This window comes from Lepus europaeus, chromosome 3 (assembly GCF_033115175.1).
Source record: "Lepus europaeus isolate LE1 chromosome 3, mLepTim1.pri, whole genome shotgun sequence".
In the NCBI taxonomy this organism is placed as follows: Eukaryota; Metazoa; Chordata; class Mammalia; order Lagomorpha; family Leporidae; genus Lepus; species Lepus europaeus.
This window is the reverse complement of record NC_084829.1, coordinates 35,736,956-35,762,220: the sequence shown is the minus strand read 5'-3', so window position 1 is coordinate 35,762,220 and position 25,265 is coordinate 35,736,956. Positions and strand designations below refer to the sequence as shown.

Genomic DNA, 25,265 nt, shown 5'->3' with positions numbered 1-25,265 from the left:
TCCTGCCACCACATGGGATACTGGAGTTCTAGGTTTCTGGCTTCCACCTGGCCCAGTCCTGGCTGTTTTGGCCATATGGAGTGTGAACTAGAAAATGGGATATCTTACTCTGTCTCTCCCTCTTTCTCTGGTACTCTGCCTTTCAAATAAATAAAAAATAAATCTTTAAAATAAAAACAAACCAACACTGATCTTTCTGTCTCCCGTAACTGGATTAGATGGTGGTGCCACTGAGAGTGGGAATACAAGAGAAATAGGTTGGATGGTGTTAGCAGTGAATTCAATTTTAGACCAGCTAATTTGGAAATATCTGTGGATATTTTGGAGTCATCAAAGAAGGAAAATATTTTCCTATATTTTAGGAGCATAAGAAAATGAAAAGTTGAATTCAAAACCATACATACATACACATAAATGGAAACTAAGTCATACACCTAAGCTAGAGGCACAGTCTGTGTTAAAACTCAGCCTAAGGGGCTGGTGCTGTGGCGCAGCGGGTTAATGCCCTGGCCTGAAGCGCTGGCATCCCATATGTGCGCCGGTTCTAGTCCTGGCTGCTCCACTTCCAATCCAGCTCTCTGCTATGGCCTGGGAGAGCAGTAGAAGATGGCCCAGGTCCTTGGGCGCCTGCACTCACGTGAGAGACCCAGAAGAAGCTCCTGGCTCCTGGCTTCGGATCGGCGCAGCTCTGGCTGTTGTGGCCATCTGGGGAGTGAACTATTGTATGGAAGACTTCTCTCTGTGTCTCTACCTCTCTCTGTAACTCTGTCTTTCAAATAAGTAAAATAAATCTTAAAAAAAAAAAAAAAGAAAAAAAAAAAACTCAGCCTGATCTTTCTCTATGTTGGGTTTTTTCTACTACACAAAAAGGGTTGCTTTGGAATCATGGGGATCCCTTCTGAAGCCCTTGGAATGCAAGTCTAACCCTAGCTTATTAAAGTCTTCTGCCATCCAAACATAGTTTCTGGTCTTTCCCTCTCAGTATAATTTTTTAACCACATTAAAATAGTATTTGGGGTTTGGAAGATTATGACCCTGTATCAGTTTTGGGGGAGAGAGAGTAATTTGCTCATTTAACCCTCTTGCAGTTTGGAAGGCAAGGTCAAGGAGACAATGCACAATGCCTTTTGGGACCATCTTAAAGAACAGCTGTCAGCCTCTCCCCCTGATTTCAGTTGTGCTCTTGAACTTCTGAAAGAAATTAAAGAGGTGAGTAACCTTTCTTGCGTTTGTAGGCATGGAGTTCTTAGACGTCCTCAGTTCATTTGAGTGCCCATGGTTAATAAGGATTAATGTGATTGATGAATCAGTCAGAATCTAATCAGTAGAGAAACCACACAGTAATTTGAACAGGGAAGATTTAGTATAAAAAGTAGCATCACATGGAGTTGGAGAAATGAGGGCTTCGCTAGTATGAAATAAAGAGATTACTAACGGATCCTGGAATGTAAGGATCATATATCATACTCCTGGGACAGTGCAGAACACCCAAGGGCTTCATCTGAGTGGGCATGGCTGTGCCAAGGGAAATTGCTGGCTGATGTGTGCCGCTGACCACTGCACTGCAGAAGCTGAGCACTGGAGAACTCGCTCATGCTGTAGGAGACGAGTAAACCTGGCAAATGAGCCTGCCAGAGCCAGAGAGCAAAGCAGCTGTCTTTTACAGTGTCTTTCTAGTATGTGGCAGATGTACCTTATCCCACAGTGATTCATACTCTTGTATTATTGTCTCTTGAGTATGAATGAGATCTACAACAGGCTTCTAACCAATATAAAACGCAAAAGGTGATAGAATATTACTCCCATGATTATATTTCATATCTAAGACTCCATTTTAACAGACTGTTAAGTCTATCTTTCTGTTGTCCTTAGCCAAAACCTCAACTGGCTATGGTTGAGTAACCCAAATATTCGTTCATTTTTATTATTGGATTTTTTAAAAGATTTATTTATTTGAAAGAGCTATAGAGAGAGGTAGGGAGAGAGAGAGAGAGAGAGAGAGAGAGAGAGAGAGAGGTCTTCCATCTGCTGGTTCACTCCCCAAATGGCAGCAATGGCTGGAGTTGAACCAATCCGAAGTCAGGAGCCAGGAGCTTCTTCCGAGTCTCCCACATGGGTACAGGAACCCAATGCCTTGAGCCATCTTCTGCTTTTCCAGGGCTTAGCAGAGAGCTGGATCGGAAGAGAAGCAGCCAGGATTAGAAAGGCACCCATGTGGGATGCCAGCGCTTCAGGCCAGGGGTTTAAATCCACTACATCACAGCACCGGCCCCTATTATTGGATTTTACAGTACTCAGAAGCACCCCAGAGAATCTCCTGGGCTCCAGGCTTCTAGTTCCCATTGTGTAGTAACAGTCTAATTTCTCCTTGGTACTTAGGATCAGTTACTCCAGTCAGTAGAGTAACTCATTTAAAAATTTTTAAAAGATTTATTTATTCATTTGAAAGAGTTAGAAAGATCTTCCACCTGCTGGTTCACTCCCCAAGTGGCTGCAGTGGCCAGGCCAGAGCCAGCCTGAAGCCAGGGGCTTTATCTGGGTCTTCCACATGGGTGGCAGGGACCCAAGCACTTGGGTCATTTTCAAATGGGTCGTCATTAGGTGCATTAGAGCAACCAGTTCTGCCTCCAATCCTTGACTCCTGGACCCTTGGGGCATAGCATCATAGGATGGTCTTTGATTCAGAGCATACATCCTTAAGACAGAGCCCCTTCCTTTCAGATATTATTGCTCACTGAGGTCATTGAGTCTTCAGTGGCCATTCCACTTCCCAGATAGGCCAGTTGATACTCAGGGGTGTTGCTTAGACCTGGTACTCCCATGGGTGGGATCCGTTGCTGTACTTTGCTGTGAAGTGAGTGCCTTCATCAGCTGTGGTGCTGGGGGCATGTCAGGACCCAGGACGATGGATAAGGCATTATGTGACTATACAGAGGGTGGTGCGGACAGAAGCACTGCAGACAGGGGAGACAAATTCATGTCCAGAATCTGCTTTTCAGCCGGCGCTGTGGCTCAATAGGCTAATCCTCTACCTTGCGGCGCCGGCACACCGGGTTCTAGTCCCGGTCGGGGCGCCGGATTCTGTCCCGGTTGCCCCTCTTCCAGGCCAGCTCTCTGCTGTGGCCAGGGAGTGCAATGGAGGATGGCCCAAGTGCTTGGGCCCTGCACCCCATGGGAGACCAGGATAAGCACCTGGCTCCTGCCTTCAGATCAGCGCAGTGCACTGGCCGCAGCAGCCATTGGAGGGTGAACCAACGGCAAAGGAAGACCTTTCTCTCTGTCTCCCTCTCTCACTGTCCACTCTGCCTGTCAAAAAACAAAAACAAAAACAAAAACAAACAAAAAAAACCACCCACAGAATCTGCTTTTCAATGAGGATGAATCTCTACCTGCTGTAAAGTCCAGAAGGGGTCCAGGGAAATCGCCTACCACCAGGTAGTGCCGGTCCTGCAGAATGGGCCTTACTGGAGGCTGAGTTCTATGGGTTTTTTTTTTTTTTAAGTATTTTTTTTATTCTGGTAAAATATATGTAACATAAAATTTATTATTTTTAAGTATACAGTTCAGTGGCATTAAGTATTCACAGTATTATGCCTGTCGCCACTATCCATTTCTAAGTTATCATCTTCCCAAACAGAAACTCTGCCCATTAAGCAATAATTCTTCTTTCCCCTGTCCTCCTGGTGACTGATAACCTCCACTGTTGGTCTCTATGAATTTGACTACTCTATGTAACTCATGTAAGTGGAATAATACAGTATTTGCCCTTTTGTATTGGGTTTATGTCACTCAACCTGTTTTCAGAGTTCATCCATGTTGTAGCAAGTATCATAATTTGATTTCTCTTTATGGCTGAATCATTTTCCATTATGGGGGTAAGATCATGTTTTGTTTATCCATTCATTTTCTGGACACCTGTGTTGTCTCTACCTTTTGGTTGTGGATAATGCTGCTATAAACATTGGCATACACTTATCTGTTTCAGTCCCTGTTTTCAGTTCAAGCACATACCTAGAGTGGATCACGTGATAAATCTGTGTCTTTCTGAGGAGCTGCCAAACTGTTCTAATTGTACCATTTTATATTCCTACCAGCAATGTACCAGGGTTCCATTTTTTGCACTTCCTTGCTAATACTTGTTATTTTCCACTTTTTTTGGTTAATAGCCATTCTTAGAATAAGTGTGAAGTGATATTTCATTGTGGTTACAACTTGCATTTCCTTAATGGCTAATGGTGTTGAGCCATTTATTTATATGCTTATTGACCATTTGTATATATTCTTTGAAGAAATGTTTACTCAAGTCTTTTTCCCATTATAAAATTGGGTAGTTTGTCTTTTTGTTGTTGACTTACAAGAGTTCTTTATATATTTTGTATGCTATACTCTTGTCAGATATATGATTTACAAGTATTTTCTCCCAATCTGTAGGTAGTCAACTTTCTCAGTTATGTTGTTTGATGTACAAAAGTTTTAATCTTTTTTAAATATTCATTTTTTATTTATTTGAAAGTCAGAGTTACACAGAAAGTGAAGGAAAGGCAGAGAGAGAGAGAGGTCTTCCATCCACTAGTTTACTCCCAAATTGGCTGCAATGGCCAGAGTTGTGCTGATCTGAAGCAGGAGCCAGAAGCTTCTTCCAGGTCTCCCACATGGGTGCAGGGGCCCAAGAACTTGGCCCATCTTCCACTGCTTTCCCAGGCCATAGTAGAGAGCTGGATTGGAAGTAGAGCAGCTGGACTAGAACCGGCACCCATAAGGGATTCCAGCACTGCAAGTGGTGGCTTTATCCACTATGCCACAGCGCCGGCTCCTGGTTTTAATTTTGATGAAGTCCAATTTATTTAGCTTAATTTTGGTTTCTTATGCTTTTGGTGTCATATATTGCCAAAACCAAGATTGTGGACATTTATACCTATGTTTTTTTAAAGTGTTATTTCTTTTGAAAGAGTTAGAGGAAGAGAAAGAGAGATCGATCTCTGCTAATTTCCTCCCCAGATGGCCACAACAGTCAGAGTTGGGCCAGGAGCTCCATCTGGGCCTCCTATGTGGGTGGCAGGGGCCCAAGCACTTGGACCATCTTCTGCTTCTTTTCCTAAGGTCTTAGCATGGAGCTGGGTAGAAGTAGGGCAGCCAGGACACAAACCTGTGCCCATATGGGATGCCGGCGCTGCAGGTGATGACTTTACCTGCTGTGCCACAACACTGCCCCTCCTGTGTGTTCTTTTAAGATCATCATAGCTTTATCTCTTACGTTTATCTCTTTGCTCTAGTTTGAATTAATTTTTAAAATATGGTATAACATAAAGGTTCCAGCTTCATTATTTTGCGTGATATCCAGTTTCCCCATTACCATCTGTTGAAAAGACTGCTCTCCACTGAATGTTCTGGGTACTGTTGTTGAAGATCATTTGACCGTATATCCAGGTCTAATTTCAGGTCTCTCTGTTTTGTTCTGTTGGTCTGCGTATCTGTCCTTATACCAGTGTGTGCTTGGTTCTTACATGCCGTTTTCATTTAATGATAGATTGATGCTATGCGTGTTGGTCTCACAGCTTCCTGATGGGAACTCTGGCTACCTGGCCACTTGATGTCCTATGGTAATGTGTTAGCTCCTGCCAAGGGCCAGTAGTAAGCCAGAAGCTGTTTCTCAAAGAAATTTCTCAAATCATCTGCAGAGAGAGCATACATTTGCTCCCAAACCCTTGAAGTCTGTGTTGTGATTCTCTTAGCTGTGCAGCGTCCTTACTTGCCATGGTACAGCCTGCATCTGTTGGGTCATGGGCCTGAACAGTAGAGTGGCCGGTACTGCGGTCTACACTTGCTGCAGAACATACTCTTGCTCTAGTACCTATTTGAAATTGGTAACCTTATGAGTGATTCTAAGTAAGTGTTGAAGTAACAAACTCCAATGTGGTATATGTTGTCTCAGACATCTAAAAGGCCAACCCGTGGTGAGTGGTTTGAGGAATAGCAGTCTGTTGTCATCTTGGAGGGGACAGCTAGACAAGTTCCAGAGCACGTTAGCTCCAGAAACCTCACCGAGGCGACAGACTGCTGACTTTTCATGAGGATTATCTGCCATCCTTTGGTTTGTATATCTGAAGTATCTCAAAAACTTCCACTTCCTGCTCACTGGATCCAGTATGACCAGCCGAGTTCAGACATTGTTCATAGCGCCAGTTTTTTATCAGTCCGAGTCCAGTCAAGAGACAGAAACAAGACAGTGTTATGAGCACAGAGAAGCTTCCACGATGCAAGAGCTCGCAGAGAGGAGCACACAAAAGCCGGGAATGTCTCTCCTTACTTCCATGTTTCTTTAGCAACCTCTACTGACAAAACTGAACAGTGTGCCAATCAGCAAAGGAAAAATATGTCAGAGGCCTGGTTTCATTAATTTCTTTTCTTTTTTTTCCTCGCTCTTTCTTTAAGATTTGTTTATTTGAAAGGCACAGTTAGAGGGAGATACACAGAGATCTTCCATCCTCTGGTTCACTCCCCAGATGGCTACAGCACCTGGGGCCAGGAGCTTCTTCCAGGTCTCCCACCAGGTGCAGGGGCCCAAGCACTTGGGCCATCTTCCATTGCTTTCCCAGGCCATAGCAGAGAGCTGGATTGGTAGTGGGGCAGCGGGGACTCAAACTGGTGCCCACATGGGATGCTGGCGCTGCAGGTGGCGGCCTTACCCGCTGTGCCACAGTGCCGGCCCTGGTTCCATTTTCTGAGGAGGCAGTAAGGGTGTGGTTGTACTGAGAGGCGCCGGATCGGTGACTGGCGTAGCTTACAGTTATCATGGACGGTGCAGAGCAGCTGAGTTGTTTAATGCAACGCTGAACAGTGGGGTCCTGCCGTGACTACACACCATTCCATTCACTTACACAAATATTCGTGAACCCCACTCCCTAGCCTTGCTGGGGTCAGTGTGTTACAGAGGCAAAGTGGCAAATAAGAGTCCCTGTCCACCAGAAAATTATATTTTTGGGCTAATAGGCTATTTGAAGCAACTCATAATAATTCCTTTGTCTATTTCATCCTTGCCCTTTGAAGTAAAATAATCTCAAAATGCCTGCCTTTTAAAATTAACAGTATCTCATCACCATGTGATGATGTATACTTTATATTTGTTGGACCCTGCCTTTCTTTTTATTATACTCCTTGAATATTATTAACCTCTTTTATCTCATTCTGCCTAGAGAATGATACATTATTACTGTAATTTATTTTCTTCAACTTTGAATTACCATTGGCCTCTAAACAAAGATAAATAAAATTCTGTAGGAAAATTAGGGGTCTAATTTCTCTTTTAAATACATTTTATTTTAAATTGACACATGGTAATTGTACATATTTATGGGGTACAGTTGACATTGCTATGCATGTTTACAGTGTGTAATGATCAGATCAGGGTAATTGCATATCTGATACCTCAAACATTGATTGTTTCTTGTGTCGGGGATCCAACTTCTTGATCCTTAAAAGATACAGGCTTGGAGTGTCCCTGGCAGCAGCCATACCTTTGCAGTGATAGAATAATGAATTACAGTAGTGACAGTAAACCAAAGTTTATTAACGCACATTCCACAAGAGAAACAGGCCAGTCAGGAGAGCCTGTGGCATTCTTTCTTCCTGGTTTGAGGCTTTTATCCCTAAAGTATGAAGTGAAGGGTATTGACTGATGATGTAGCCATGACACTCGTTATTGGCATTTGTGATTGACAGCTGGGAGTTACAAACCTTTGGGCTCTCTGCACATGTAGCTATAAACTAGGCTTTTCTGGTTTGGCTGAACTCCCATTTTATCAGGATACTTTAATCACAAGTTGAACTGCAAGGTGGGCAGCTTTGGTGGGTCCCAGTGGAGGCTGGGTCCTGGGTTTCACCCCTGGGAGAAGGGTTTGTGGCCTGTCCCCAGTGACTCATATCTTCTATTTGCCTGACAGGATGTCTATAGGTAAAGGGGTTGCCCATTAGAGAAAGTCTGGAGCACTAAACAGAATACAACTTCTTCTCTGACTGTTTCCTGGGCAGATCTTGCTGTCTCTACTCTTACCACGCCAGAACCGCCTGAGAAGTGAGATCGAAGAAGCTTTGGATATGGACTTCCTCAAGCAGGAAGCAGAACACGGGGCCCTGGATGTCCCTTATCTTTCCAAGTACATTCTCAACATGATGACTTTGCTGTGTGCACCAGTTCGAGATGAAGAAGTGCAGAAGCTAGAGAATATTGCAGATCCTGTTCGGTTACTGAGGTGTGAAAGTTGATTACTGCCCACCCCATCCCAAACCTGTCTCAGCCCCTGGGCCAGGAAAAGCTAGGTCAGACACTGGATTATAGCCATTGTCTTGACTGAAGACCTGACACCCCTTTTCTCCTCTCTGGCCTATTGGCTTTTCTTTTACAAAGATGGTTTTGAAGAGACTTTTGGTTATTCTTGTATTAACTGGGCCCTCCTTTACATCATGCTGCGTAAGACACTGGAATACATTATTATTTCTTCCAAGGAATGAAAACATCTCTTTCCCAGGTTCTCTCTCTTAAACTTTTTTTTTTTTAACAGGCAGAGTGGACAGTAAGAGAGACAGAGGTCTTCCTTTGCCGTTGGTTCACCCTTCAATGGCCTCCGCGGCCGGCACGCTGTGGCCGGCGCACTGCGCTGATCCGAAGGCAGGAGCCAGGTGCTTCTCCTGGTCTCCCATGGGGTGCAGGGCCCAAGCACTTGGGCCATCCTCCACTGCACTCCCTGGCCACAGCAGAGAGCTGGCCTGGAAGAGGGGCAACCGGGACAGAATCCGGCGCCCCGACCGGGACTAGAACCCGGTGTGCCGGCGCCGCAAGGTGGAGGATTAGTCTATTGAGCCGCGGCGCTGGCTCTCTTAAACTTTTTAGATTTATTTATTTATTTGATTTATTTGAAGGAGTTAGAGAGATTTTCCATCTGCTGGCTCACTACCCAGACAGCCAGCGCTGGGCCAGGCTGAAGCCAGGAGTCCCATCTGGATCTCCTTTATGGGTGGCAGAGAACCAGACACCTGGACCATCCTCCACTGCTTTTCCCAGGCCATTATCAGGGAGCTGGGTTGGAAGTGGAGTAGCTGGGACATGAACTGGTGCCTGTTTGGGGCACTGGCATCACAGGTGGTGGCCCCACTTGCTATGCCACAATGCTGGCACCAGATTTTCTCTTGTCCTAGTTCACATCCCATGAGGGGATAGGTTTTGGGAGGTCATTCCCATTTCACAGCTATAGGAATCAAGACACAGAAAGTTAAAAAAAAAATGCAGTTGTCCCAATGAGTCAGAAGGAGCAACATCTATGATCCCACTCCCCAAAGAGAATTGTTAACATGGTATATTTCCTTCCACTGATTACCCCTTTTAAGAGACAACAGAATGACCACAGTGAAACATTGGCTTTTTCTGTCCCCAGTTCTGCCACCAACTGATTCTGTTCCTTGGGTCCTGGGCCACACATTGTTACATGTGTATGAAGTTAGTAGTATGAAGTTAGTTTTGAGGCCCCAATTCTAGAAGCAGTGGTTTAGTGACTCCTTACGTGACTGTACCCTACAAGTAGTCACAATATTTCATGGAGTAAGTAAGCATTCTATTTCCCCCTGTTCAGAGGGATCTTCCAGGTTCTGGGCCTGATGAAAATGGACATGGTGAACTATACTATCCAGAGCCTTCAGCCCCACCTACAGGAACATTCCATTCAGTATGAACGGGCTAAATTCCAGGAACTCCTCAACAAACAGCCTGGTATGTATGTAACATGAGGGCAGGAGTGGGAAGATAGGACCTTGAGTCTGACTTTTAGGATGTTACGGAGTATTCTGCCTCATTTTAGGAATAGTTTCTTCCTTGGGTAAGGGGAAGGAAGAGAGAAGACCCCCCAAAGCATTTACTTATTGAACAGGAGTATATCTGGGGAAGAACCTGTATCTTGAAGCCACAGAGATAAAAGACTGAAGACACTCACACGCTGCCTTCCCTGTCCTAGGCCTCCTGGATCACACCACCAAATGGCTGACCCAAGCAGCAGCAGACCTCACAACACCCCCTCCATCTTGCCCTGACACCCCTGACGCCTCCAGTGTGGCTGGCACCTCTTCACATGAAGCAATCAACAGCCCGGAGCCTGTCAGCCCTGCGATGGTGCTGTCCCAGGGCTTCTTGAACCTCCTCCTCTGGGACCCTGAAAATGAGGAGTTCCCTGAGGTAGGAGAGTGTGCACGTCACTTTGGTTTGTATTCAGCTTCTGTCAGGACCCTTCTGTCCTGACAGCCTGGTCTTCCCTGGTTCCCAGACCCTGCTGATGGACAGAACTCGGCTGCAGGAGCTGGAGTCCCAGTTGCACCAGTTAACCATCTTGGCCTCCGTCTTGCTAGTGGCCAGTAGTTTCTCTGGCAGCGTTTTGTTTGGCTCCCCCCAGTTTGTGGATAAACTGAAACGCATAACCAAATCCCTGATGGAGGAATTTAACTCCAGGTAAGCAGCTTAGATGTTAATTCTCAGAGTAGAAGGTGATGATATGTTTATTTAGGACACAGGCAAACAGTGAATGATTGCTTCCTCTCCACCACAGACCACACAGAGGCCCTTTGGAACCAGCCACAAAGAATGTTGGATGCTTTCTGTAAAAGGTGTTATGGCTTGTGACAAAGAAAGATAAAACTTTCTTCCAACAAGGTAGTGTGGAGGATGGTTTGCTCCAACAGTCATTATCTAGCTGAGTGGATGACTGTTCATATGTCCAAGAGTGGCTCAGTCAGCAACACTGGCTGGACTACTTCTGAGTACGAGTCATCACACCTAAGAGAAAAGCAATCAGAAGGCCAGGTTTGTAATTGTAATTGATGAGGTAGGACAAAAGACCATGGCAGATGTCTAAAATAGTTGTAGATATGTGTATATAAAAGTCAGTGGGACTAAAGAATACTGAGTGGACCCAACAGCATAACTAAATACTTTTCTAGAGTTGATATTACAGTTTATCTTGTTTTCTAAGTAGAACCATTGGACCATATATACAGACAGACTACTGGTGTCTTGAATGTAACAGTAGACACTGTACCTGCCCACTGGGTACAGTGCGGTTGGGGGCCGGGGGCTGGGCATGGGGAGGATGCCCAGCTCTTCCTCGGATGGGCCTCGCTTCTGGTGTGGAGCTTCCTTGGCTGTGGACCTGTGACATGGCTGCCAGATAGGTGCCAGCTTCTTCTCTGTCGTTGTCTAGGCCTGAGGAGGCTATGTTGACTGTGAGTGAACAGGTGTCTCAGGAAATCCATCAAAGCCTCAAGAATATGGGCCTTGCCGCCCTGAGCAGTGACAACACAGCATCTCTGGTAGGACAGCTCCAGAACATTGCCAAGAAGGAGAACTGTGTCCGCAGTGTCATTGGTGAGCATGCCTGTAGAGTGGGGAGTACACTGGAGGGAGAGAGAGATGCCAGCCTTAGAAGTCAGTTGCTGAACTGGCAATAAAGGCATGGTCATTGGGCAAGTCATTGTTTAGCCTTTAGTTTTTTTAAGATGCTGGGTTGAAAACACTTTCCTTTTAGTCTGTAGACTAAAGGAAGATCTGTACCCAGGAATCCATGACTTCTGGGTGTGGGAGACTGTTCAACCCACCTGGTTAAGTCAACCTGGCCTGTTAGTAACTGAATTCTCTGAATGCTGTTCAAAATATTTGGCAACCCGCACCCACAGCCCTCTAACAAGAAAGTGATACTGAATTAGGCTGAAAAATATGTTCCAATAGTAGGGACTGCCTTATCCCATGTTGGAATGGAGGCCATGAACTTGGCCAGTTTGTTCCTAACCTCAACCATCTAAAAGATCATTCCAAGATCTTATTATGTTGGATACTCACCAGGATCTAACTGATGGCTACTTAAGCAGTCTTGAGAATTGCCAGAAGTTTACTAACCCATTAGTTTTTTATCTTTGCCTTGGCCTTGAGAGCTAGGAGACAATCCCTTCCCCAACAAAACACATTTCCTTATCTGTAGGTGGTCCAGGTGGTTGGCAAATGTCTCAGTTAACTTAGAATGTGAATGAACAGAGTGCGAGTGCAGTATTTCTTTCCCAAATCTGTCCTTTCCTTTCTCACTGTCTTTCATACAGATCAGCGGATCCATTTGTTTCTCAAATGCTGCTTGGTTCTCGGTGTGCAGCGATCTCTGTTAGACCTTCCAGGAGGCCTTACTCTCATTGAGACAGAGCTGGCGGAATTAGGCCAAAAGTTTGTCAACCTGACACATCACAATCAGCAGGTGTTTGGCCCCTACTATACTGAGATCCTACAATCCCTCATATCCCCAGCCCAGGCTCTGGAAACAAAAGTGGAGTCTCCCTGATAGCACCAGTCCAGAGACCTTGCACGTTGGACCCAGAAGAGGGACCCATCATCTTCCTGGGACAACATCGCCAGTGACCAGCAGAGCAGAGAGCCTCTTCCCGCCCCCACAGCCAATACAGCAGGGCTGTAGGGATCAAGCATGTAAATACCAGCTGGCCCAAACCCATTCACCAATAAACTTCTGAACTGCAAGAAAACCTCCATTCTTCCTGTGCTGAGGCGGAGGCTGAGGCTGGGCCCTATGTCCTCAGCCCCCAACCAGCTGAGAAGCCAGCAAGCCCGGTTTTCCTCTCTCTGGCGGCATGCAACCTTAACATGCCAGGATGCGCAGCCGAGACACCAGGTGGTAGCATTATTTTCTCTAGGAGGGTAAAGCATTTCTCTGAGAACTAAGAACTCTGTGGAGTTATCCCAGCCGTGAGTATCAAGGCTTCTCTAGGAAGCCTTTCGTGTCCAGTTAGCTCAGGAGGGCACATGTTTGAAAGACATGAGACAGCTTGTTTCCAAGGCCAAATCCTCCTGAAGGTTTCTAATGCAACAAGAGGGCCAGGGGAAGTGACGAGCCTCTGTTCCCCACGTGTGGCCTTTTCTGGAGCAGCGCGCAGGCAGGCGTGAAGGGCAAGGGTGATGGCCGCACGCGTTCTGCAGAGGATGGCCTCAGAGGTCGTGGGCGGTGTCTCACGTGACCAAGAGCGCAGGCGCAGACAGTTCCGTCAGCAACTGCCTTGCATCAGTTTCTGGTCCTGTTCTCTAGCGCGGAAAGTAGGTTTCCTTCCCGGCCTCTCTCTAGGGCTAGAGCACCTTGTCCTGCGTGGCAGAGGTGACAGGGACGTTTTGAGGTGCCTGGGCAGATGAGGTTGTCAGTCTGATTTGGCAGCACAAATGAGAGATGCTCCGGGAAGGACCTGGGTGTGTCTCCTGGGGTTGTAGAGATCCAGCCCCCTGTTTTCAGGTTGACAGCAGCACGCCAGCCCCTGTCTAACACAACTGAAATGAAGAAATGTCCAGTTCAGATATGGTCGTTTTCTGTAATACACAAGAGAAATGGAAGTTCACCATGTTCTCAGGACAAGGTGTCTTGGCCATCGCAGGAGCTGGAAGGACTTGAATGTTCTGGGGAGAACAGCAGAGGAGGGGTTTGAGTTCCATTAGGCTCAGGGTTTCCTGCTAATTGACTTTCTTTTCTTAGAGGGAAGGTCCTAGATGAGTGACAGAGCTAGGTTAGCATAAAAGTGGTCTGAAGGGGTTCCTGCCTGCTTGGAGGGTGCAGACACTGGCCCGAACTTGCACTTCATAATTTAAATCTGGAATCATTAATTTAGTAGGAGTCTTGACTCGGTTTTCTTATGCTTCCACATGTCCCTAAACAAGAAAAGATGGTTCTGGTCAATCCTGCCAGCTGCTTTGAGGGGATTTAATATATAGTTCCATATTCTAAGTTATGGTCAAAAACACACAACATGAAACTTACCATCAGTGCCAGTTAGTACATTCACAGCGTCGTACAGCTGTCGTGACTAGCTCCCATACCAGTAACCAGGAACTCCTCATTTTCATTCCTTGCCTCTCAATGGATTTTCCAACGCTGGGTATTTCATATAAACGGAATCACAATAGGTAGGTTTGTGACTTACTTTCACTTAGTTTTCAAGATTCATTTATGTTATAGTGTGTGTTGGTACTTCATTTTTATGGCTAATATTCTGTGTGGATATACTAAATTGTGTTTATAAGTTGTTAGATACCTGGTTTGTTTTTACCTTTTAGCTTTTATAAATAAATGCCAGGATGAGTTTTTATTTGAACACTTGTTTTCAGTGCTTTTGAGTATATATCCATATACTATAGAATTGCTGAGTCAAATGGTAAATCTATGTTTAATTTATTAAGAAACTACTATTTTTAATTAATATTTGGATATGGTGTAAGGAAAGGACCCAATTTTTTTTTTTTTGGTAAGATTTATTTATTTATTTGAAGGCAAAGTAGAGTGATGGAGAGGTGGGGAGAGAGAGGTTTTCCTTCCGCTAGTTCACTCCCCAAATGCCTGCAACAGCCAGATTGGGCCAGGCTGAAATCAGGAAGGAAGAATTCCATCTACATCTCCCAGGTGGATGGCAGGGGCCCAAACACTTGAGCCATCGTCCGCTGCTTCCCAGGATGTATTGCAGGAAGCCATAGTGAAAGTAGAGTAGCTGGATTCAAACCAGGCAGGCACTCCGATGTGGGACGCAGGCACCCCAAAAGGCTGCTTAACTTACTGTGCCACAGTACCAGCCCTCGACTGTTCTTTTGCGTTATGGACATCCACTTTTCTCAGCACTGTTTGTCAAAGAGACTGTCTTCCTATTGAATGGTCTTAGTATTCTTGTGAAAAATAAAAGAGCCGGTGTTGTGGTGTAGCGAGTAAAGCTGCCGCCTGCAGTGCCAGCATCCCATATGGGAGTCAGTTCAAGATCTGGCTGTTCCATTTCCAATCCAGCTCTCTGCTATGGCCTGGGAAAGCAGTAAAGATGGCCCAAGTGCTTGGGCCACTGCATCTATGTGGGAGACCAGGAAGAAGCTCCTGGCCTCCCAGCTTCAGACTGACCCAGTTCCACCCCTTGCAGCCATTTGGGGGAGTGAACCAGTGGATGGAAGATCTCCCTCTCCCTCTCCCCTCCCCCTTCCCCCCTCCCCCCTCCTCTCTCCCCCCTCCTCTCTCTCCCCTCTTCTCCCTCTTCCTCTCCCTCCTTCCCTCCCTGTAACTCTGCCTTTCAAATAAATAAATAAATCTTTTAAAAAAATCAATTGACCATACATGCCAGTGTTTATTTTTGAGTTTTCTCTTCTGTTGATCTGTTTGGCATCTAAGAATGGAGATGGTTTTGTACTCTGCTTTCTAATTTGGGTACCAGTTATTTCTTTCTCTTGCCTAATTGCTTTGGCTAGAATTTCCAATACAAGATTGAATGGTAGCCGGCGCTGTGGCTCAACAGGCTAATCCTCCACCTTGTGGCACCGGCACACCGGGTTCTAGTCCCGGTTGGGGCACCGGATTTTATCCCGGTCGCCCCTCTTCCAGGCCAGCTCTCTGCTATGGCCCAGGAAGGCAGTGGAGGATGGCCCAAGTCCTTGGGCCCTGCACCCTCATGGGAGACCAGGAGAAGCACCTGGCTCCAAGCTTCGGATCAGCATGATGCGCTGGCCGCAGCGGCCATTGGAGGGTGAACCAACGGCAAAAAGGAAGACCTTTCTCTCTGTCTGTCTCTCACTATCCACTCTGCCTGTCAAAAAAAAAAAAAAAAAAAAAAAAGATTGAATGGCAGGCATCTTTGTCTTGTTCCTGACTCTTAGGGGAAAGCTTTCAATTTTTAACCATTAATTTCATGGTAGCTCTGGGTTTTTCATAGATATTCTTTTTCATGTTGAGGAAATTTCATTTTATTTCTAGTTTCCTAAGTGTGTTTATATGAAAGGGTCCTGAGTTTTGTTAGATACCTTTAATTTATCAGTTTAGATGAATGTGTGTTTTTCTCCCTTTATTCTATTAACATGAATTACATTGTTTGGTTTTCTTATGTTGTATCACCCTTGCATTCATGAGATAAATCCCACTTGATCATGGAATGTACTCTTTTTAATAAGCTGTTGGATTCAGCTTACTAGTGTTTTATTAAGGATTTTTGCATCTGTATTTGTAAAGAATATCAGTCTAGCTTCCTTGTAGTGTCTTTGGCTTTGGAATTATGGTAATGCTGGCCTCAAAGATTGAACTAGGAAGTGTTCTATACTCTGTTTCTTGAAGAGTTTGCGAGAAATGATATTAATTCTTATTCAAATTTTTTTTTTGACAGGCAGAGTTAGTGAGAGAGAGAGACAGAGAGAAAGGTCTTCCTTCCATTGGTTCACCCTCCAAATGGCCACTACAGCCGTCGCGTTGTGCCCATCTGGAGCCAGGAGCCAGGTGCTTCCTTCTGGTCTCCCATGGGGTGCAGGGCCCAAGCACTTGGGCCATCCTCCACTGCCTTCCCGGGCCACAGCAGAGAGCTGGACTGGAAGAGGAGCAACCGGAACAGAATCCGGCACCCCAACCGGGACTAGAACCCTGTGTGCTGGCACCGCAGGCGGAGGATTAGCCAAGTGAGTCACAACGCCGGCCTAGAATATTGTCTTTATGTTTTAATGTGGTGAGTTTGGTTACAATGTGTTGTGGTGAGGATCTTTCCTAGTCATATCTATTAGGAGTTCCATGTGTTTCCTGTACTTGGATGTCCCTTTGTTTCTCCAAATTAGGGAATTTTTCTGTAATTATTTCAATAAGAAAACCTTCTAATCCAGTCTCTCTTTCCACAACTTCAGGAACTCCTAAGACCTGTATGTTGGGTCATCTGATAGTATCCCATAAATCTCCAATGCTTTGTTAGTCTTCTAATGTTTCCTTTTTTTTGGTCTGACTGTAAAATTAGATGGAGATATGTCTTCTAACTTGCATGTTCTTCTGCCTTATCAAGTCTGTTCTTAGGGCTTTTCACCATTTTTTTAATTTGTTCTATTGAATTCTTCATCTCTAATATTTTATTTTGATTTCTCTTTAAAATCTCAATTTCATGGGGAAAATTTTCTTTCATGACATGTAAAGATTTCTTTAGTTCATGGATTTGCTTCTGATTATTTCTAAGTAATCTTACGATCAATTTTTTGAATTCCATTTCTGGCATCTCGTCAATCTTCATTTCATGTTCTAGGATTAAAGTGTCCTTGTCTTCCTTATTGTTTCTTGAATTTCTGTGTTATTAGGCATTTGTGGTGAAACTTATTGTTTTTTTTTCCCCCCTATAATGGCTTTTATCTTTGGATGATGTCTCTGTGGCTCAATGGGGTGTCGCTCTTTCAGTGAATACCCAGAGACGTGTTCTGGGTGTGGCCAGGGAGCTCTGTTCAGTGCACCAGGGTGAGGGGAGTGTTCAAGGTGACAGCCAAGTTGGGCATGGTAGTTTTTTTAATCAAGGGGAGGTTTGTTGAGATCTGTTGGTTATTCTCATACTCACCTCCTCTCCTCATAGGAGACCAATGCCTGGATGCTAGCCCCCGTGGGTACAGTTTTCATCCATGCTGCCACAAGAACCACACAAAGGATCTGTGCAGTCCTCAGTGTGAACCCGGATCCTGCAGCAGTGACCCTCACAGGGAATCAGGGAGCCCCGAGCATGTGGAACCGCTTAAAGTCCTAGCCACACCCTGTGCCCTCCCATGCAGCTGCAGTGTTTCCACAATGCTGGCACACAAGGCTCCCACGGTCACGAGCACCCAGCCCCCTGTCAGTTCTTCCAGACAGACTCGGGTGTCTCTTCTTGGCTAGTTGCTGGGTGCGGACACGCACTAGTGCAGTTGTTATGTATGTCAAAATGGCGCCAGCCCTCAGCCAGCTACAGGACGCTGGTGCCAGGTGTCAGGGAGAGAGAAGCGTGCCACCCTTTTCCCCTCTAGGTTGGCAGGTACACAGTCCCCCCAGAGTTCTAAGCTGGGCCCGTGCCAAGCTCTTCCCACAGCTTTATCACCAGTGGCTTGGGCTGCTGCAGTCAGGTCTCTCCTCACTCCAGAGCTAGCACTGAGGCTCTTGGGGTCCCGAGCTGTGCGTGTCCACACCCTTCATGGAGGTCCACAGTGTGCCCCCAGTTTGCGTGGAGTTTCCTCTGCCATTTTCTCCCTAACACTTTCCTGAGATTGCACTCTTTCCACTTTTTTTTTTTTTATGTTAACATTTCTTTTTTTTTTTGACAGGTAGAGTGGATAGTGAGAGAGAGAGAGAGGTCTTCCTTTTTGCCGTTGGTTCACCCTCCAATGGCTGCTGCGGCCAGCGCATCTCGCTGATCCGAAGCCAGGAGCCAGGTGCTTCTCCTGATCTCCCATGAGGGTGCAGGGCCCAAGGACTTGGGCCATCCTCCACTGCCTTCCCGGGCCATAGCAGAGAGCTGGCCTGGAAGAGGGGCAACCGGGATAGAATCCGGCGCCCCGACCGGGACTAGAACCCGGTGTGCCGGTGCCACAAGGCGGAGGATTAGCCTGTTAAGCCATGGCACCGGCCTCCACTTTTTTTTAAACTATCCTCCCCTAGACTAGAGCAGTAAGCTCCCTCCCTATTCCACCATCTTGACAAAAAACCTGAAGATTTTTTTTTGAAAGAGTTACACAGAGGGAGAGACAGAGAGAGAGAGAGAGAGAGAGAGAGAAGTCCCCAAATGGTCACAACAGCCAGGGCTGTACCAGGCCAAAGCCAGGAGTGTCATCCAGGTCTCCCATCTGGGTACAGGGGCTCAAGCACTTGGGGCCATCATCCACTGCTTTCCCAAGCCGTTAGCAGGAAGCTGGATTGGGAGTGGAGTAGCCAGGACTTGAACTGGTGCCTGCATGGGATGTTGGCACTGTAGGCAATGGCTTTACCTGCTATGTTACAATGCCGGTTCCTATTTTTTTTTCACTTCGGGAGGCAGGGAGAGGGAGTGCTTTCTCATCCACTGTTTTAATTACTCAAATGCCCATACTGGCCAGGGTTGATTTGGGGTCAACCCATGTGAGTGGAAGGAACCCAGTTAAGCCATTACCCCTGTCTCCCAGGTCTGCATTGGCAGGAAGCTTGAGTTAGGAGCTGGAGCTGGGAATTTTGGACCCAGGTACTCCAGTGTAGAATACAGATATCTTAACTACTAGGCTAAATTCTTGCCTCCTTTTTATTTTCTTAGTAGTTGTCCTTAGGGTTATAGTCAACATTCTAAGTTTATGGAAATTTAGTTTGATTATAATATTTACTTTTAATTTTTTGTTTTTTTGTTTTGTTTTGTCTTTCGACAGGCAGAGTGGAAAGTGAGAGAGAGAGAGACAGAGAGAGAGGTCTTCCTTTGCCGTTGGTTCACCCTCCAATGGCTGCTGCGGCCGGCGCACCGCGCTGAACCAAAGGCAGGAGCCAGGTGCTTCTCCTGGTCTCCCATGCGGGTGCAGGGCCCAAGAACTTGGGCCATCCTCCACTGCACTCCCAGGCCACAGCAGAGAGCTGGCCTGGAAGAGGGGCAACTGGGACAGAATCCGGCGCCCGACCGGGACTAGAACCCTGTGTGCTGGCGCCGCAGGTGGAGGATTAGCCTAGTGAGCCACGGCGCCGGCCACTTTAATTTAATTTTTAAAAAGACTGATTGATTTATCTGAAAGTGTTACACAGAGAGAGAAGGAGAGGCAGAGTCCTCCATCCGCTGGTTCCCTCCCCAATTGGCCGTAACGGCCAGAGCTGCGCTTATCCAAAGCCAGGAGCCAGGAGCTTCTTCTGGATCTCCCACACGGGTGCAGGGGCTCAAGGATTTGGGCCATCTTCTACTGCTTTCCCAGGCCATAGCAGAGAGCTGGATCAGAAGTGGAGCAGTTGGGACTTGACCTAGCATGTATTTGGAATGCTGGCCCCGCAGGCAGCGGCTTTACCCGTTATGCCACAGCACCGGCCCCTAAACTGGATAATTTTAATTGCCTTCCTTCCAGTTTACTGATTCTTTACCCTGCCTCCTCAAATCTCCTTTTGAACTTCTTTAGTGAATTTTTCACTTTAACTATTTTACTTTTCAGCTCCAGAATGTCTGTTTGGTCCCCTGTTACCATTTATATCAGATCATCATTGATATTCTCTTTTTAAAAAGATTTATTTATTTGAAAGGAAGAGTGACAGGGTGAGAGAAAGAGATATCTTCTACCTGCTGGTTCACTCCCCAAGTGGTCACAACAGCCAGGGTTGGGCCAGACCAAAGCTAGGAGTCCAGACCTCCATCTGGGTCTCCTACGGGGGTGGCAGGAGCGGGAGAACTTGGGGTCTTCTGCTTTCCAGCGTGCATTAGCAGGGAGCTGGACTGGAGTGCAGCCCAGGACTGGACCTGGTGCTCCAGCGGGGCATGGCAGTGTCACACTTGGCACAAGTGCACATGTCATTCCCTGGTTCCTTTAGTTGTTTGTGGTTTCGTTCTCTTTACCCATGGAGGACACATTCCCACAGTGGGTGCCTGACACTATGGTTGGTACCGTGCGCTGTGGATACTGTTTGTTCTCATACATACATACTTATGGTAAAGCTTAATACACAAATTAGGCACAGTAAGAAGCAATAAAATAGAAAGGTGAGAGTAATACTATTTCACACTAAAGATTGCTCTGGGGACCAGGAGTCCATCTCCTCAGAGTCACGGAGCTGGCAGAACAGGACGCCCTCTGCCAGCTCTAGGGGGGCTCTGCTCTCCCTCCTCTAGGCCCTGCCGGTGTCCCTTGATTTGCAGCCACGTTATTTTAGTCTTTTCCATCTTTACACGGGGATAACCTGTGTTTCTGTGTGTACCAAGGTTCCGTCTGCCTCTTTAAGATTCAGGGTGGGCTGGTGCTGTGGCGTAGCGGGTAAAGATGTCGCCTGCAGTGCCAGCATCCCAAATGGACACCTGTTTGAGTCCTGCTGCTCCACTTCTGATCCAGCTCCCTGCTGTGGCCTGGGAAAGCAGACGAAGATGGCCAAAGGCTGTGGGCCCCTGCACCCATGTGGGAGACCCGGAAGAAGCTCCTGGCTTCAGATTGGCACAGCTCAGGCTATTGCAGCCATTTGGGGAGTGAATCAGTAGATGGAAGACCGCTCTCTCTCCCTCTTTGCCTCTAACTCTGCCTTTCAAATAAAATAATAAATCTTTAAAAAAATGTAGGGCCCACCCAGATAGTCCAGGTTAATCTCCCCATCTCAAGGTCCTTGGTTACATAGGAAAAGACTCCTTTTTCTTATAAGGCAACTATTACAGGTTGAATTGTGCTTCCTTCCTTCCGAAACTCGTATGTTAAAGTCCCAACTCTAGCAGCTCAGAACGCGGCTTTAATTTTTTTTTTTTTTTGTTTAAGATTTATTTATTTATTTGAAACTCAGAGCTACACAGAGATAGGAGAGGTAGTGAGAGAGAGAGAGAGAGAGAGGGAGAGAGGTCTTCTATCTGCTGGTTCACTCCCTATTTGGCCACAAAGGCTGGAGCTGCACTGATCCAAAGCCAGGAGCCAGGAGCTTCTTTCAGGTCTCCCACGTGGGTGCAGGGGGCCCATCTGCTGCTGCTTTCCCAGGCCATAGCAGAGAGCTGGATTGGAAGTGGAGCAGCCGGGACTCAAACCGGCACCCAGATGGGATGCCAGCACCACAGGCAGCAGATTTACCTGCTACGCCAACAGTGCGGGCCCCACGGCTTTATTTGATGTGATCGCAGATGAGATTGGTTAACCTGAAATTGTGCTGGAGCTGGGGGGGGGTGGTATGTGTCCCTAATCCCATGTGACTGCTGTCCTCATAAGAAGAATCCCTGTGCAGACAGACCAGAGGCAAGACGGGACAACACAGAGCATCATCCACAAGGAGAGGGGCGTGGAGGCTGCCAGAGCCGGAGGAGGGACTGGGAACCCACCCTCCCTCCTGGCCCTCTGCAGGGTGGAGCTTGTTGACACCTTGACTTCAGACTCCCAGCCTTCCAGCAAACACACTTACTGCTGGTGTTTAAGCCATGTGATTTGTGGTGGTTTCTTATGGCAGCCCTAGGAAGCTAACAGCGACAGGAACAGGTTCCAGGAGTTAGGACCGGAGAGCTTTGGGTGGCCCTCGTTCAGACCGCTACAAAGGAAAAGTGCTTGCTGCCTTTGCAGCTCCTAGAGGCTGCCCGCGCTCCTGGCTGGTAGCTCCTTCCTCCACCTTCCAAGCCGGTCCCTGCAGCCTTTGCCTCCATCGTCACCTCTCCTCTCTGTGCGCCCCTCTCCCCTGGCCGTCTGCGTAATCACGACCACCCCCCTCTCCAGAGCCTTTAGCATCCTTTACCACCGCAGGAGACACAGTCACAGTGTGTTGATCAGGATGTGAACATTTTAGGGGAGCTGTTCATACTGTGGCCATTTTTCTGTATTTTATTTTTTAACCATGAATGGATGTTGAATTCTCTCACATTTTTTTCTGGCATCAATCACTACGATAATGTGATTTTTTTTCTTCAGTTTAATATGTTGAATTACATTGATCTTCAAATATTGACCATTGTTGGAGCCCTGGAATAAACTCCACTAGATCATGGTGTTTAATCATACCTACGCACATGCGTGTAACTGAATTCTATCTGCTAATGTCTTGTGAAGGTTTTTGTGTGTATGTGCTGGTAGCTTTGGGATCCGCATGGAGGGAAGGCCTGTACTTCTGGGAATGGAAAGTTCCTACCTGTACTTCCAGGGAAGAAAAGTCCTTGTCAAGGTCCCCGCGAGTGCCTAAAGGTCAACCAGTGAGGATCAGACCCGCCTCAACCTTTAACCCCCATGCCCTGAATCTATCAAAGGAGCTCTCCCAATCTCTGACGCGCGACTTCCCTGGCCCCTGCTCTGTTGCTCTGTTGCTCTGTTGGGACCGTGGAACCTCGCCCGGGAGCGGAACCCCAATAAAAGCCTGTGAATTAATTGATTTCGTCTGCCTGGGAAGATTTGTTACATGCTGGACACCTTGCATGTGCCTATACGCATGATGGGAATTTGTTTCTGGTTTCTTTATTCTGTTCTTTATCTGGTTTTAGTTTCAGAATAATGTTAACTTCATTGAATGAATCAGGAAGTGTTCTTGTTTGCTGGAACAGATTGCATGTTATTTGTATTAATTCACCTTTAAACATTTGTTGGACTTCTCCTGTGAAATGATTTTTTGAAAAAAATGATATAACAGGTTTTCTTTAAAAAATGATTTATTTATTTGAAAGGCAGAATTAGAAAGAGAGGTCTTGCATCCAGTGGTTCACTCCCCACATGGTTGCAATGGCTGGGGCTGGGCCAGGCCAAAGCCAGGAGCCTGGAGCTCCATTTGGGTGTCCCATGTGGGTGGCAGGGGCCCAAGCACCTGGCCATAGCAAGGGCTGGCTGGGAAGTGGAGCAGCCAGGACTAGAGCAGATGCCTATATGCGATGTCGCCATGACAGGCTGCAGCTTAACCGGTGCCACCTCAGCCCTGGATCATTGGCTGCTGCCTTCCCAGGCAAATTCGCTAGAGTGGAAGAGGAGCTGCCAGGACTGAAACTGGCACTCTGACAGCAGATGCTGCGTTACAAGTGGTGGTGTAATAGCTGCACACTCGCCCCTGGAGACTTCTCTGTCCCTCGCTATAAGTCATTTTCTATCGGAACTTTGACATTTCCGTGTTATGTTCTGAGATGCGGGCTCTTACTCAAACTCTGTTTCAGCTGATTTTGTTTGACACCACTCCAGTGAGGGAAAGGGAAATGTTACCTCCTATGGCCAGGCTGGGGTGGCAGTCGGGCTCCCCCTGAGGTGGGAGCAGCCTTGTCTTCCCTGAGCAGTAGACTGTGTACTGGGCCTCCTCGGACACCACCCCATTAGAGTGTTGGGGCACCTGTTATAGCCTGGTCTCAGCGGCTGCCTCAATTGGCCCCTGCTGGAATGGGCAGCTTTGGGCCACCCTTCTGTCTGTGGTGTCTGGCTGGCGTCGGGCAGGTAACGTCTCAAAGTTTCCCCATCTTGCTGGGCTGCCCCTTTTCCGTTCCTGTGGCTAACGAGAGCAGGCTTTTGTCTGTGTGTGCTGCTGTTTCTGCCAAGGTTTTAACCTATTTATTTGAAAGGCAGAGTGAGAGAGGAGGACAAACAGATCTTCCATCTGCTGGTTCACTCCTCAAATGGCCACAATGGCCGTGTTTGGGCTGGGCCAAATCCAGGAGCCAGGAGCTTCTTCCAGGTCTCCTTCATGGGTGCAGGAGCCCAAGCACTTGGGCCATCCTCTGCTGCTTCCCCAGGAGCATTAGCAGGGAGCTGGGACAGCCAGGCCTCAAACCAGCAGGTGGAGGCTTAACCTGCTACATCATGATGCTGGCCTCCCCGCCAGGGGTTTTAATCATACTCAGGGGGAGGCTGGGCGCAGCTAACTTGACCCGCCTGGAAGCCCAAGTTCCGGTTCTGGTTTGGGGACGTGTCGAGCTGTCCTTTACTACAGGTGGTACAAATACTTTTCAGTTGTTTCCTTTTCTTAATGGTGCATTTTCTGTAGAGATGTTTGGTTTTTATATACTTGAATATATTAATCCTTCTTGGATTCCAGTTTGTGGCATTTAGAAAGGCTGCTCTCATCCCAAGATTATGAAAAAATTTTCTTCTAGCTTTGAATTTTTTACATTTTCCTGTGTCTGTACTGGTGTTTCTGTCGGAGGTTTTAATTGCACCAGTACAACACGAGCCACCTGGAACGTAGAACAGGAACCTCCCTGTGGACCCAGTTGTCCCAGCTCCATATTCTGGGTTCAGGATAAATTCCTTTATTTGCTAAACGCTCTATTAATAGTGTTCCTAAGAACTGTGACCTGGAAAAGGCAGTGCCTGCAGCAAGTACGGGCCGGGCCAAGCCTCGGCCTTCCTGGGGCCTGTGTGAGCCAGTTTGACCTGTGACGTTCTGCTCGGCTCGGAGCTGCACACTCTGTATTTTGCAATCCAAAGCTGCTTTAAAAGGTGCACTAGGGGCTGGTGCTGTGGCATAGCGGGTAAAGCCAGTTCGAGTCCTGCCTGCTCCACTTCTGATCCAGCTCTCTGCTGTGGCCTGGGAGAGCAGTGGAAGATGGCCCAGGTCCTTGGGCCCCTGCACCCACGTGGGAGACCTGGAAGAAGCTCCTGGCTCTGGATCGGCGCAGCTCCAGCCGCTTGGTGAGTGAACCAGCGGATGGAAGACTTTCCTCTCTGCCTCTCTTTAACTCTGCCTTTGAAATAAAAAAAAAGGTACACGGGCTGGCAGAGTTCGGTGTGCTCAGTGGCCTGGGCGTTGTAGAAGGGTGGCCAGGCCAGTCTCAGCCTCCACCAACACAGTACCTGCGGAGGGGAGATGTAAAGACAGGGGAGTGTGACAGAAGTG

The 25,265-nt window shown here is 47.1% G+C and overlaps 1 protein-coding gene across 4 annotated transcripts in view; it reads left to right on the top strand.

The window, feature by feature from the left end:
* The window catches only part of TCP11 (t-complex 11), a 31,606-nt gene extending 19,150 nt beyond the window's left edge, over positions 1-12,456 (top strand). Inside the window, exons 4-10 of one of the 4 annotated variants that reach the window (XM_062187460.1) lie at positions 1,089-1,209; positions 8,029-8,249; positions 9,624-9,760; positions 10,002-10,219; positions 10,308-10,489; positions 11,238-11,401; positions 12,127-12,456. In XM_062187460.1, coding sequence (XP_062043444.1) covers positions 1,089-1,209; positions 8,029-8,249; positions 9,624-9,760; positions 10,002-10,219; positions 10,308-10,489; positions 11,238-11,401; positions 12,127-12,359 — 1,276 coding nt within the window. In that variant the 3' untranslated portion in view covers positions 12,360-12,456. Of the gene's footprint in view, positions 1-1,088; positions 1,210-1,678; positions 1,695-8,023; positions 8,250-9,623; positions 9,761-10,001; positions 10,220-10,307; positions 10,490-11,237; positions 11,402-12,077 lie in introns of those variants that run through there. The other 3 variants (XM_062187461.1, XM_062187462.1, XM_062187464.1) reach the window with 3 other exon arrangements.
* The last annotated feature ends 12,809 nt before the right edge of the window (positions 12,457-25,265 follow it).